We start from the raw sequence: 14,353 nt of genomic DNA on the forward strand, positions 1-14,353 counted from the left end.
ACAATTAAAAGTATTTTTTTACACAAACCTTGAACTACTGAAGCGCTAGCTCCAGCTGCTTGATCCTGCATTCCACATGTTAGCTTATCTTCAGCAAATGTCAGTCCAGAACCTTTCAAAGCTATAAGGTATTTTTCATGGCTTTTCTTTGAACATGTGTTTTCTCCATCACCTTAAATATATTTCAAAGATACAAGTTCACTCCAAGGACCCATCTTTACAGGATGGTACAGGCTAAAAAAAAATTGGCTAACAGATATTATAATAAATGGTCCATAAGTACTTTACAGAAACTATGGGATGGGATTGGTGCATATACCTTCAAATAATGCTTTCCATTCATAAGTATTATATTTTCCAACATTCAGACTGCAATGCTTAGTTAAAAAGAAAATGTTATTCCTCTGTAGATAGAACATTCAGCCATAGTGAGTCAAGATCTCTCTGACATGTGAATACACTGGAACTAAAAATCAGCCAGATTATAGCCCATCCACCCTTTTATTGTGACTTTTCAAATTATTTATCAAAGGGTGAGCATTTCTGCATGATACTGTTCCAAAATGGGGACTATAAACTTGGTTCTTGAAATTAAGACCAAGATGCCAGCACTGGTGAAGATATCACCAGTGCAAATTCTATTTACAATTGTTTAATTTAGTTTTGGGAATGCTGTTTTCTTTTTCAACCCTAGAAGTCTGTTAAAGAACATTCTTATAATCAGGAAAGACTTTATATAAATCATATAAAAGGTAATAACAGGAAGTTTTAACTAAGCTTGCAAAATACTGAAATTCTGCAGCCATGATGGACTCTAAGGATAGCCCCTTTAAATATATATAATCTGAATTGTCATCTTTGGCTGACATATATGTAAAAATATCAAATCACTTTCATGAAATGTGTTACTTGCTGCTCAACTGAGTAAATAATGAATTGCCTCAGGAGAGGCACTGTTCATTCTGTATTTCCACCCCTTCATACATATGTACTTGTCATGTTCTTAGCTTACTGGCTGCATTCTCACATTGCACTAAGGCATGACTTGCTTATCATTTCTTGAATAAATTACAATAGATTAGTTTACACACTAAGCCATTATCCATGGTTTAAGAGTCACAATGTGTGGGTCACTGAGACTCTTAAACCAAAACAAAATAAAGAACATTATGCTTAGTGCAATGTGTGAAACTAAATCACTACTTTTATTTCTATCTTCATGGACCGTTAAACCTGAACTTGTTAGTTTAAGCAGAAGGAAGAACAATATAGTGTTATAGGGGAACAATGACACATTTACTCTAAGAAAAAGAACAGAAGCAATACATAGCATATATTCTCTATTTAAGAATTGGTGGAAGGCTGCCTACAAAACTTTTTAACAACCAGTTAAAATATCTAAACTATATTAGCAGCATAAACTAAATCCTAAAAGTAACTCAAATATATAACATTTTTCAACTATTAAAATAGCAAAAACTGACATCAGTAAGGCTTAAACAGATCAATGGAATGTGCAGTTCATAGCAAAGTAAAGCCTGCTTCTCTTTCAACAGATATCCTGATCCTAAAGCATAAAAACATGTTTAATGATGAATGTTCCTTCAAGCAAAATAAAACAACAACTCACCAGAACTAAGACTTTTATAGTACTGCTGATCGGTCAAAACCTGAGTAAGGACTGAACGCATTGCTCCTCCCATTTTTGTCAGATCTTCCAGAAATGAAATGTGGGGTTCCAACATCTGAAGAACTTTGTGAAGTTCTTTTTCTGATGGCAAATCAAGAACTGAAAGAAGCCAAGCAAGAATTTTGCACAAAATTGGGTAAATGGTTTTAATTGCTTAAAAACTACAGACTGGCTATTATTTTGCCAAATAGAACACACCATTCTTACAACCGTAACTTGGATTGTACATGCACCGAATACCATAATAACAAGAATTTCCAGCCTAATGAGATGTCATTCTTAGATATATATTTAATGTTCAAATGTTTCTTTTTGGGTAACCTGTATAAGATCACAGTTCTTCTTAGCAAAGCATACACAATCTGAGTTGGTAACCAGTCACCACTTTCAGTTTTCTGAATATTAGTACAGATGTTGCTATCTTTTTTATCACTTGTATGCTTCAGAGAATCAGTTTCTATTGGGCCATGCATGGCTGAGGCAGCAAGTGAATTTTCAAAGCTGACAGTTAATGGGCAAAGGAGACAGGGCTGAGGTGATGAGCAGGTTCTCACCAACTGTTTAGCAAGCATAGAGAAGCAGAACCAAAATGGTAAAATACCGGTAGCTCTTGCCAATGGACTGTTGGTATGCATAGGGAGGTAGGAATAAAATGGCAACTGGATTCCAGCCCGGGAATGTGCAAAGACCAGCATGTCCCTGATGAAATTGAACCACACTTCATAATGACTTTATATGACTAGAACTGGTGACTTCACTCGAAGTGGTTTTGGATAACAGAGATTATTTGATGTAGGACAAGCTGGATTTTCCTATTTAGTTTGGGGACAGAATTAATTTTGCTGATCTTGTCTATGTCTGATATCAAGGAATGGATAGGCAATATGATCTTACTAGTTCCTTGGACTTCAGTGGTTTTTCACCATTCATCATTTATATCTTTCTTAGTCCAGTCCTTTCTGAAAAGGCAAAGCCAAAAAAATAACATTGGAGAATTTATTCTCCAACTTCTGGGATACCTCAATAGTCTGTTTTGTCCACATATTTTGCATCATATACTTGAAGCTATTTACAGAAGCCACAAGGAATTTGAGTTGAAGTAATACTGATATGCATACATTTTCACAGAGAAGTTCCAAGAAGATTGTGACAGAATAATAAACCATTTTAACTACCAGTAATTGACTTGCTTTCCTCCTATGTTTAGCATAGGATTGTGATTATTCTTATAACTTTTGCACCCAAATAGGGCTCATTTTCTTGATTTTTGATATTTTCAAATATCCAAGTATTTTTCCTTCTTTCACTCATCACTCCATTCATTATCTTGAATGTAATCTGGTGTTTATAATAGTTTGATTCTTGCTATTCATATTTTATTAAGAAGGGCACTGCGTACTGGTTGTGATGTATTTTTTTAGAATTACTCTTCAAGACAACATAGAATACAAACTCATCTTCTCTTCTATCTGAAATAGATGGAATTCACTTTTTTTCTTCCAGTTCTTCAAAAAACATTAAGAGTTGCTTAATCAGGACAGAAAGAAAAATAGCTTCAAGGGAGTCTACAGAATCTTGCAACATTAAATTCATTTAAAATATATAATATACATATTTCCTTCAAACTTTGGCAAAATACCATTCATTTGCAAATCACAAATTACTTGAAACTAAACTTTCCTAGAAAATATTGATACCACCATCAGGTTGGTGTTGACAGTGATTATATCAATATTTTCAATGATCTTCAAAATAAAAAGGAATATAAACTTCAACCATCCAAATCAAATAAAACAAAATTAAATGTATTAGTAGTGTTAAAAATTTGACTTGTGACATAAAACACAAATATTGATATTAGGTTTACCTGGCTCATTATAACCTTCTCTTAAGTACTGAATAAGACAGAAGATGAATTGTGGAAGAACTAGTTCTGACATTATCAACAAATCTTTTGGAACAGATGGAACTTCTGAGCTTGATTTTATTCGATGCCTTTTGCAGAACCTGTAAATAAAGTTATATAGAATTAAATTATCACAATTAATAAACATATCTATTTTATGTTTAGGCTGTCTGTCTCCCAAAATGACTCTAGCCAGATTAAACTAAAAAACAATTGATGTATGTATGTATGTATGTATGTGTGTATGTGTATGTGTATGTGTATATGTATGTATGTATGTATGTATATACACACACATATACATGGGCATGTGTGTGTGTGTAAATACATATACATATATAGGCCAGAAAAGGAAAATACAAAAGCTAAAAACCAAACAAAGCAAGACCATGCCCAAAGGGGGGAACTACACAATTTTCACATTCCCAAGGCCTGAGAGAACAACTAAGTCTTCAACAATTTCCTGAATGATATAAAGAAAGCTCCTTGCATATACAGCACAGTAGTTGGAAAACAACTCATAAACACAAAGGATGTGTTTTGAGATTTGGTGAGATTTGATCTGGTGAGATTTGATCTGCCAAACTGCTGGCAGCCGATGATCAGCAAAAGTAGCCTACAGTACTGCACTCTTATCACTGTGCCAACGCAGCTCTTACTTTTAGTTTTAGGAAAGCAAATTCCAATGTAATGTTAGGAAAAGATCTTAACCATAATGTCAAATTGATGGAATGCAGCCAATTACAGGTATTAGTGGAGTTACAATGGCAATTGGACCTGGAATTTCCATCACTAAGCAATAAGGTTATAAAACACAATGTCCCATGCCTGCATTCTGACAGTCCTGGTTGTACCACAGGACCAGTGGATGGGAGCCATAGAGGAGGGCTGCAGGCAGACCCTACAGAGCACAGGTGGGTGGATGAAAGAGTGCCACGGGTAGGCATTATAGAGCAAGGGTGGGTGAAAAAGCAGCAGGAACAGGAGGGGCTTGACTTCCTAGTGGTGCAATGGTTACAGTGCAGTATTGCAGGCAAACTCTGCCCAGAGACTGGAATTTGATCCTGACTACCCGGAGTGTGCTGTGAAGCACAATGGGGTGGTATGTAAGTCAAAATACTATTACTATTGTTATTCTTGCCAGTTCCCACATTGACTTTGCTTTTGGGAAGCCAGCAGGGAATGTCAGAAATCATGGCTCGCTGTGATGTCATAAGTCTCCCTTGTTCATTGTTGTCATTTTGAATGGTCACTGAACAAGTGGACATAACCCAAAGACTATCTGTAATCAAAAAGATAGCAGCTCCCCTTCTCCTCATGTGCTCAAATGGAGGCTTTAAAATTGGTTTTCTGCACTGAGCAAGGGGATTGGTCTCCATGGCTTCAATGGCCCCTTTGAATTCTATGGTTATTCACTGGATCTTAATGCCACATTTAAGCCAATCTCTGTACCGGCATGAAATCACAGAAAAGTCATTTTTAAATACTAGCACACCAGTAAAAGTGGGTGATCACTTTCTAATTCAGTGGTATTATTCAAACATCGAACAGGTGTTTTTCTGTGGCTTCAAATAAGAAATTACTTCCTGAAAGAAGGCTAACCCATTTTCTCAAGCAAGATAAAAATAATTTTACTTCATCAGTTTTTCTTTTCTCCCAAAAAATATTTTATATCAACAAATTAACAGAAAAAAAATGTATAACATAACGCCCACATCAGGGCAGAACTTTGGCATTTTATTTAGCAGTGCAGAGACATGCAATTGGCAATTGATGATACTGTACCCTGTGTGGATGATGACTTTTCCCAGAAACTTCATGTTTGTTCAAGAGGGAAGAGCAACACCCCACAAAACAAAGGCCTAGGACTAGACCAACACAACACAAACTGGAGCTGATCCAAGAGGAAGGAGGAGAATCACTACAAGTGAGTGCTTCCCCATTCCTAACTGCTTGTCTGCTCCAAAATGACACCATGGTTGATGTATTACAGTACTGAGAAATCAAGGAGAGCTACCCACATTTCGAACCTAATACAGGTCATCCACATGTGCAAAGAAAACTGTCTCAATACTGTTATCAATGAATTGTTTTTATTTGATTTTTGCCCATCAAAAAAAACAAATAACAAACAAACAAAAAGGAAATTATTTAGATGAATCAAATGAGAAGTCTAAAATTCCTGCCAGTATAGGGATGTCAAAAAGAGTTGGAAGTCAACTTTAACAATCTTAGCAGAACTCAGTCCAGCCTTTGGAATGATCCCAAAGCACCCCAATGAATTGTATAACATTTTCACAGGGATAATAGTTTGTACCCGCAGTGATTTATGGAGGGAACAGACACAACAGTATTAACTACAGGCAGCTGAGGAGGAGGAAATGGTGTAGAATGATAGAGGTTTGCTGGATGTGACATGTCTGCAAAGTATGTAAGTTAAGAGCAGTTACCAGGAACAAATCGTATGTACTGTATGTACATATCATTATTTGATTTATGTAGCTGCTCATGTCACAATAATGAGTTCCCAAATAAACCTGGAAAAAGCTTACAAGCCTTCCTATCAATCCTATCAATTGACTTTTGAGTTCATGTGGGTTCCAGAACAGGCAGATGGCAAGCAAACCATGTGAGCTTCTCCTTTGTAAGGAGAAGACATTGATCGGTTCTATACTTCTTCTTGTACCATGCTCTTATGTGCCTAGGTGCTAACATTAACAGGGTTTGTCCTGTTAATAGTCCTCAACTTACAATCACAATTGTAACCAGACTTATGAATCATTGCACTCATAGGTCAAGTCATTACATGACTGGATCTGATTTTATGATCATTTTTACCATGGTTGTAAGTAGAGTCACACCGTTGTAAATGCCAATCCAGTTTAACCAATAACATTTACTGATGGAAACTGGAGGTGAGGGAGAATTCACAAATGATGATCATGTGGCCTTGGGATGCTGCAACTGATCCTAAATGCGAGGCCATTACCAAGTGCCCAAATTGTGATCACATGACTGTGGGGGTGGGGTGTCGGTCATAAATTCAAATTTAGGTCGTAACTGACTTTTTGGAAGCTTAATTCAAGCTGTCATAAAGCAAACAGTTGTAAGCTGAGGACTATATGTCTCTCCATTTCATGTTATCCCCTGTTGATCTTAAAAAGCACCTAAGATTGCAAGTGTGCACAGTAATTAAGCATTGCAGATGATAAAGCTCAAAGTTGAAGAATGGGGCCATGTGCATGCAGCCCTACCCTGCCTCTCTTCAGCTCTTCCTTCCGCAATGTATTTCAGCTAAAAGCTCAGTGGAAAAGAGTAAATGTCACTGCCTTCCAAAACATTAGCAGAAGAACCATCTTAACCTTGAGAGGCAGTTGTGATGGAATTCTCTGACCTGAGAATAAAAACTATGCTTCTAAAATACAGCAAAACAAGGACAGATGGACATTTTTGTGGTCTCAGATAAGCAAGTAGCAGTCTTCCCATTAAATCAAGATGGCTAGAAGGCAATAAAAAGCATAGCCCTAATATACCCACTAACTACACTCAATACACACAGTTTTCAAGATTCTATCATCTCACCCCTTTGCTCATTTCAATAAACCTGCCTCCTTTGAATTCCTGAAAATCCTACTTCCTGGATTGTGAGCTGCCATATGGGGTTTGACACAGTGAATTTCTGAGTTATAAAGTATAAAACAAAAATGACTGTTTCTAATCACTTTCCCATAGCATCCTGAGAGGAAGGATTCCCAGCCTAAGCAAAACAGGTGGGCAGATTCTACCTGAAGTTTTGAAAGCAGAACATTTTGGAGTATAATTTTTGAATTTAAACCAAACTTATTTTATGTTTAGTATATTTCTTTTTCCAGATATAAAGAGCAAATAAAGAGCTTTATTGGCATAGAATATCTCAGGTGTAAACTAGTATGCAATATGTTTAGAATGCAATACATTTTTCTTTTCATGTAAGTAAGTATTCAAGTATGTCATCTTCCATAATCCTTTCCAGCATCCTCATGTCTCCAAAAGGAAAAGGTTTGGTTTTTCATCTTTGCCACACCATCATTTCACTATTTACATTCTTGCTTAGGAGTAGTTACAGTCAGTGGTGTGGAATAACCAGTTACATTTCCAAAATGAAAAAAGAAAAAAAAAAACACCCACTTATTGCATAGCAGTCAACACTTGCTCAGTTAATTATGTCCAAGAAGTGATTAACTTTCATAAATATAAGTGGAGTGGGATAAACCTATTTCTTTAAAGAGACATGGAAAAATAATTTCATTACCACTTTCATTTTCCTGACTGAATAATACCCCATTCAAAAAGTTCCCCTGAACAAAAAAAGTAAGGCATTATCACCGTATATGTCAATACCAATGATCTATAGACCACTACCTCACTCCACATCATATCTGACTTTTTGACTGAAACTTTGGAAAAATACTTTTATACTATGGGGGGTGAGAGAAAATGTAATATGGGTTTATGGGTGGGGGTGCACACACTCACAGACACACAGTGAGCAAATTTTTATTTTAGTGTGACAAGTCCTTTTCTAAATATAAAAACCGTCTTCAAGTCGAAATCTTAATTTGTTTCCCCAAAGTGCTAAAATACAGGACAAAATATTTATTGATTCATCATGCTGCTTCCATGATTCTTCAGATATTGTAGTCAGGTAACAACATACAACACAGGAAATTTCACTGTTACTTTAACTGGAAATACATCGTAAACATAAATTATTACTTACAATCTCAGTGACTGGGTTCATATAATATTCAAAACTATAAGCAATCACTTTATGATTTACAGTGAGAAGTGAACCTTTTCCATAAATCTGAAGGCTACTATTATATTTCCACTAATTTATAAGATGTAATAATGTTTTAAATAAAAAGCTTGTCTACAATCATGTGCAACTGCTTGTGCATGAAAATAAAAATGACTAGGGCCCAAGATATCTTTGCTTTCTCTCTCCAAATTCATACTAATAACAATGGGCAGCGTCTGTCACGCTGAGTAGTCAACACTTGAGACTTGTTTACATACTGGCATACTTCAGAGTTCATGTATCAAACTATTGACATGGAGGCAGAGGATAGGATGACTCTATCACATGCTTTCTCTGTGACAGGAAAGTTTGGCAGCATTCAATCATCTCATCCTGCCAAAAAAGTACTGAACTGAAAATATGCCCTCATAGCAACTTTATATCTACTATTATCCCAGCATCACCAGCAACAGCTCTACCCAATATTTGAGTGCATTGCTTACTTTCAAAAAGGAAATGTGCCCCATGTGTCATCTCTTTCACTGCAGTTCTCTGCATCATTTTATAAGTCAGCTCTTCTCTCAGGCTACTTTCTTGTTCCCAACTCACTATTTTAAGTATTTCCTCCATTCTTTAAGGTAAACTATATTTTCTAATCTTTTTCAAGTACATCCTTCAATTTATCCCATTGGCCCTCCATTACTCTTTATAGTGTATTAGTTAAATCATTTTTCAAAGCTCCTTCTCCCATCACTACCATTCAAATTCAGAAGTCAACATACATTTCAAGAACTATGATAAACATATAGCCCATTTTGTTTTGCAACAAAATAAAAGCATGTTGGAGAGGAATTTGTTTGGTAATTTGCTTGGATATTATTTTGTCCAAGGATTTAACCTGGACAGAAATCAGAAACAAGTCTTCAGTGCAACAACCTGTGTGCTCCATGTCTCCTCTATTTCCTACTATAGACAAGAGTAATTTGATATGTGGGATTTCTCTATTTCCCAAATGTCAAAAATGAGCCCTAGCACGGACCTTCTATTGACAACTTTATAAAGCCTCCTAATAATATAAACATTCATATGGAAAGGCTAAAGACATAATTTCTACCAGTGTTAAGAGTATATGGGGTATATAGTATATAGTCATGGGCATTTTTGGGAAAACATAGAAAACTATATGGAAACTTCTACAACTTGCTGACCTGTAGCTAGCAAGGAGGATACTACTGAACGAATTCACATAAGATATTTAACCCTACAATTTTCTGGTTTTATATATTATACAGAACCATGAATACACTGGCATGGTGTAGTCAGTCCAGCCAATGTTTTTAACTTCAGGAAAAACACAGAATAAAAAGAAGTAAAAGAAGAGAACTGTATCTTTAATTAATAGTATATTTTGCAATCTCATACATAAAGGCACAAATCAGGAAATATGGAGTCACATTATTCTGCCTTCTATCATGTTTACCCTATCAGACTTTTAACAGCAAAATCTTATAGGCCTCCAGGGGCCAAGAAAAATGTCCCAAGAGTTTGAATTTGGCTGGCAGAAATATTGGTACCTAACTTCCATGTCCAAGAACTAATATTTTCTAAGAATAATTTAGGACTCCTTGCTGAAGTAAGGATTGTAACTCACAAACTAATGTAGCTTGTGGAACAAATGTAAGAGTCAGTTTTTGCAACAAATGTAAGAGTTAGGTTTCCTTTAAAGACAAATACATTTATTATGGCTTCTAAACCCGCTTCATTGTGCCCACAAAAATTTATATCACAATATATCAGATTCTACATACATTTTGGAAGCAGTACCTATGATGTACTGCAAGATGGACACAAAAGTACAGGTAATCCTCGACTTACAATAGTTCACTTAGTGACCTTTCAAAGTTACAACCGCACTGAACAAAGTGACTTATGACTGTTTTTCACATTTGCAAACTGTTGCAACATCCCCATGGTCATGTGATCAAAATTCAGACACTTGGGAACTGACTTACATTTATGACCATTGTAGTGTCCCCGGGTCATTGTGACCTTCTGACAAGCAAAGTTAATGGGAAAACCAGATACACTTAACAACCGTGTTACTAATTTAACAACTGCAGTGATTCACCTAACAACTGTGACAAGAAAGGTCGTAAAATGGAAGCAAAATTCACTTAACAAATGTTTCACTTAGCAATGGAAATTTTGGGCTCCATTGAAGTCTACCTATACTAGATGGGCACAAAAGTACCGTGTCTTATCTACTAGGAGTACGGATCCTAAAAGCAGACACCCACAAAGATGAGTTACTACACTCCCAATGAAATAGGATGATACTTCAGGCTAGGTAGCTACTTCTATAGTGAGCTTCCATCCACCTGTTCCTCCGGATCACAGCCCTGTCATACACAGTTATATTATTGTTATTCCCTTTTATTCATTAAAAATGAAACTCAGTCAACTGGACATTTAAAAATGTGTCACGAATACCATTGACTGGTGCTAATGGTTGATATGGGGGTTGCTGCCAGCTGTCCTAGGTATCAACCAAGTACCTTCTTAAAATATAAGATGCTCCGAGTAGTGCAGTTTTTTGCAGTTCCGCTGGTGTTATTGCAGGAAGCTGCAGTTTCTTGAAGTGTTTTGTGAAATTCTTGGACATGGTACCAAGTGCCCTAATTGTATGTATGTATGTATGTATGTATGTATGTTTTGTGATTGTTGTTTTTATTTATTTATTTATTTATTTATTTATTTATTTATTTATTTTGCACGTGTGCTTCCTTCAAAGAAAACTTGGGAGAAAGAGGGGGAGAGGGAGAAAGGGGGGCATTCGGGGCTCTTCTAAACCCCACACTGGGGTTGGAGCCCCCTCGGGATCCTCCCACTCGCAAGCTGCGGAGGGGGGGGATGGGTAAGAGACGTTTCCACTCGCGATACTCACCCGGCTTCCCGCATTACGTTGCCGTCGCCGCAGTCGCAGGCTCCCCCCGCTTGGCTGCGGAACATGTTGTAGTCGTGTCCGGCGTGCTCGCCCTGGTGAAAGCACTCGGCGCAGAGGCTCATGCAAGGCGAGATGCCACAAGTCCGGCAGCGGTAGGCCACGAAGTTGGCCGTCCACACCAGGCCGCAGAGCGTAGCCGGGTCGTAGGCCCTCACCGCCTGCACGAAGCTGTCCCAAGGCTCGCCTCCCGCCAGCAAACAGCGGCACCACCCCAGCGCTTCGGACACCGCCTCGGCGTCGTCGCTGCCCGTCAGGGGACCCAAGACCCGCTCCAGAAGCGCTTGGAGTTCTCCGGCAGCCTCGCTCTCCTCGGCGGCGACGGCGGCGCCGAGGGCCGCTTTCAGACGCACCGCCGTGGCCCGCTTCTCCTGGGCGCCCCCTCCAGCTCCCGCACCCGCCATGAGGGCGGCCGAGGACGTCGCTCCAACCGAGGCAGCCGCTGCGGGCGGCGCAAACCCTCCTCAGACTCTGGCTGCGCTTCTCCCCTCACCTGCCTCCCTCTCGCCTTTCCCCTCCCTTCCCTCCTAGCGGCGCCTCTCGCGATAGCCGGGAAAGTCAGCACCCCGGCCGCCTACAGTACTCTCTCTCTCTCGCTCTCTCTCTCTGCCTCTCCACCTTCTGCCACAGCGCTGGGCGGTCTCGCCTGCCGGCTTCCCTCATTGCTTTGCCCGCCCGAGAGTCGAGACCTTCCCGACGCCCCCTTCTCTCTTCCCCGGGTGAAGAGAGAGAGAGAGGCGGCCGTGCTGATAATAAACGCTGCCCGTTTTTGTCTCGGTTTGACGGGACCCTCATTCCCCAGCGGGTCAGCTGGAAGAGCCGTTTGGAAAGTAGTGGGTGCTCCATCCTTGGGATGTTTTCCAAAGTGGATCGGGTGGCCCTTCGGCTGGAATAGACTTTAGAACTTAGAATAACTGTGTTGTCCCTTTGAATGTACGGCTGATCGGCGTACATTAAAATGAAAGGATGTTGCCTACAGCTCTCAAAGGGTCTCTCCACCTCTAATTTAAACATAAGCATGACAAGATGAATAAATAAACAAAATTATGCATGCACAATTCAGTTCAGTTCAAACCTTTATTGTCAGAGTACAACATGTGTATAATGAGATTGGCTGAGCCTCCCTTCTGGCATCCCCCCCCCCAACTCAATGCAACTCACAGTGAAAGTCATGCCATCACTCTGCTAAACAAATAATTCCCTCAACACTCAAACTATTTACTAAGTCTGCACTACTATTAATTTTCTCATCGTTCCCACCACCATCTCCTTCCACTTATGACTGTATGATTAATTTTGTTGCTTGTATCCTTACTATTTATATTGATATTGTTTCTTAATTGCTTATTTGTACCCTATGACTATCATTAAGTGTTGTACCTTATGATTCTTGACGAAGGTATCTTTTCTTTTTATGTACACTGAGAGCATATGCACCAAGACAAATTCCTTGTGTGTCCAATCACTCTTGGCCAATAAAAAATTCTATTCTATTCTATTCTATTCTATTCTATTCTATTCTATTCTATTCTATTCTATTCTATTCTATTCTATTCTATTCTATTCGGAAAAAAAACCCACATATGTGGTATAAGGACTAGTATAGAAGAATTCTTGAGATCCCTTCCATCCTTATGATTCTTTGTTCTAGGTTTTCATTGAGGAAAGGGGCACTACTGATGGTGGGGGGGCAAAAACTGACAATAAGTATTTTTTTTTTAATCTCCTAATTCTTCCTGCGGGAAAATGCTGACGCCTGATAAATGTTCATCTTCAAGAGATTTAAACTGAGAGCAGCAGTAGCTGTAACTTTTATTACGGAGAAACCATTTTAAGAATTACGGGAGGGAGAAAGTGCTGTATTTAACAAAAGATCCGGCAAACGGAAGAGAAGATGTCATCACAGAGATTCGGGGAAACCGCGAGCTGCAATCCCCGCGTGCTTGTTTCAAGGAATGAACTTGCCCCTGAGCAGATTTTAATCCACGAGGAAAGGGGCGCTGGGTTCGCACGCATACGCGCACGCACTCCATGCGCAGGACCTCGAGCGGCACTTTTCTCACGGTCACCAAGTTCTTCTGCCCACCTTCCTTTAATGAACGCGATCCTGTTAGGCATTGATTATGACTGGGTGGAAACTTAAAGGAAGCAGGACCAGAAGCTCTTAGGGATGAAGCAGGGCACTTCCCCAGTCTTCTTACATAGCAAGCTGTTGCTAAACGGTCAACTAGCAGGCACTTTAGTGTAACAACCTTTCCGATCGGAAACTCTCCGTGCCAAAGGAACAAGTGCCATCCATTTCTAGCGAAGGTAGAGAAAGCCGCCTATTACATACCTGCAGAGCAAGGCTTTTTTTTCCCCCCAGACGATTATGCCGTGTGCATAAAACGTACAGTGAAAGCCAAAAGAATGTGGACATGCAAGACAAGCCTTGATGAGGTGAGCAGGAAATAAAATGGATAATCTTAGGGCAAACGGCAACCGTGAAAAATAAACAGTTGCTTAAGGCGTTCGTCTGTGTGATCGCTAGGAGTCGAAAATGACATGACACAGAAGGCGTTAAAAACCCTAGAACAGCAGTTACCGCAGGTTCAATATTGTTTGGTGTTTAGATAAGTTTACGAGCATAATCGTATGCAGATGACTCACATTTAAATTGAAGCATTTTTCTAGGGATTGAGACTGATCGAACCGAGCAGAATCGAATCAAACCTGTGAGAGCATGGAAAGTATTCACCCCCTTATGGTATACTGAATGGTCAGAAACGGTGTACTATGTGGTCTCCTGCTTGGGTGGGGGGGAAGTTGGACTATTTGACCTACAAGATCCTTTCCAACTCTTGTTAGTCTGTTAACTGTGCATTTGTGTGTAAGTAAAACCGTACTGCTGCGCGTTGCCTGATTTATTTCTTTAAAAGTCCGGGGGAAATAAAGGATAATAGCATTACATAACAATCCACCTAAACCGAACTTCTT

At 39.0% G+C, this 14,353-nt stretch overlaps 1 protein-coding gene across 1 annotated transcript in view; it reads right to left on the minus strand.

Moving 5' to 3' along the window:
* UBR3 (ubiquitin protein ligase E3 component n-recognin 3) overlaps positions 1–11,873 on the minus strand; it is a 116,711-nt gene extending 104,838 nt beyond the window's left edge. Inside the window, exons 1-4 of the mRNA XM_070937213.1 lie at positions 11,321–11,873; positions 3,558–3,697; positions 1,631–1,789; positions 29–172 (exon numbers count right to left, since the gene is read on the minus strand). Of these exons, the coding sequence (XP_070793314.1) occupies positions 29–172; positions 1,631–1,789; positions 3,558–3,697; positions 11,321–11,781 (904 nt within the window). The 5' untranslated portion in view covers positions 11,782–11,873. The remainder of the gene's footprint in view (positions 1–28; positions 173–1,630; positions 1,790–3,557; positions 3,698–11,320) is intronic.
* Positions 11,874–14,353: the final 2,480 nt, after the last annotated feature.

Source organism: Pituophis catenifer, unplaced genomic scaffold (assembly GCF_029215685.1).
Source record: "Pituophis catenifer annectens isolate HBS135680 unplaced genomic scaffold, rPitCat1.0.hap2 SCAF_1, whole genome shotgun sequence".
Taxonomy (NCBI): Eukaryota; Metazoa; Chordata; class Lepidosauria; order Squamata; family Colubridae; genus Pituophis; species Pituophis catenifer.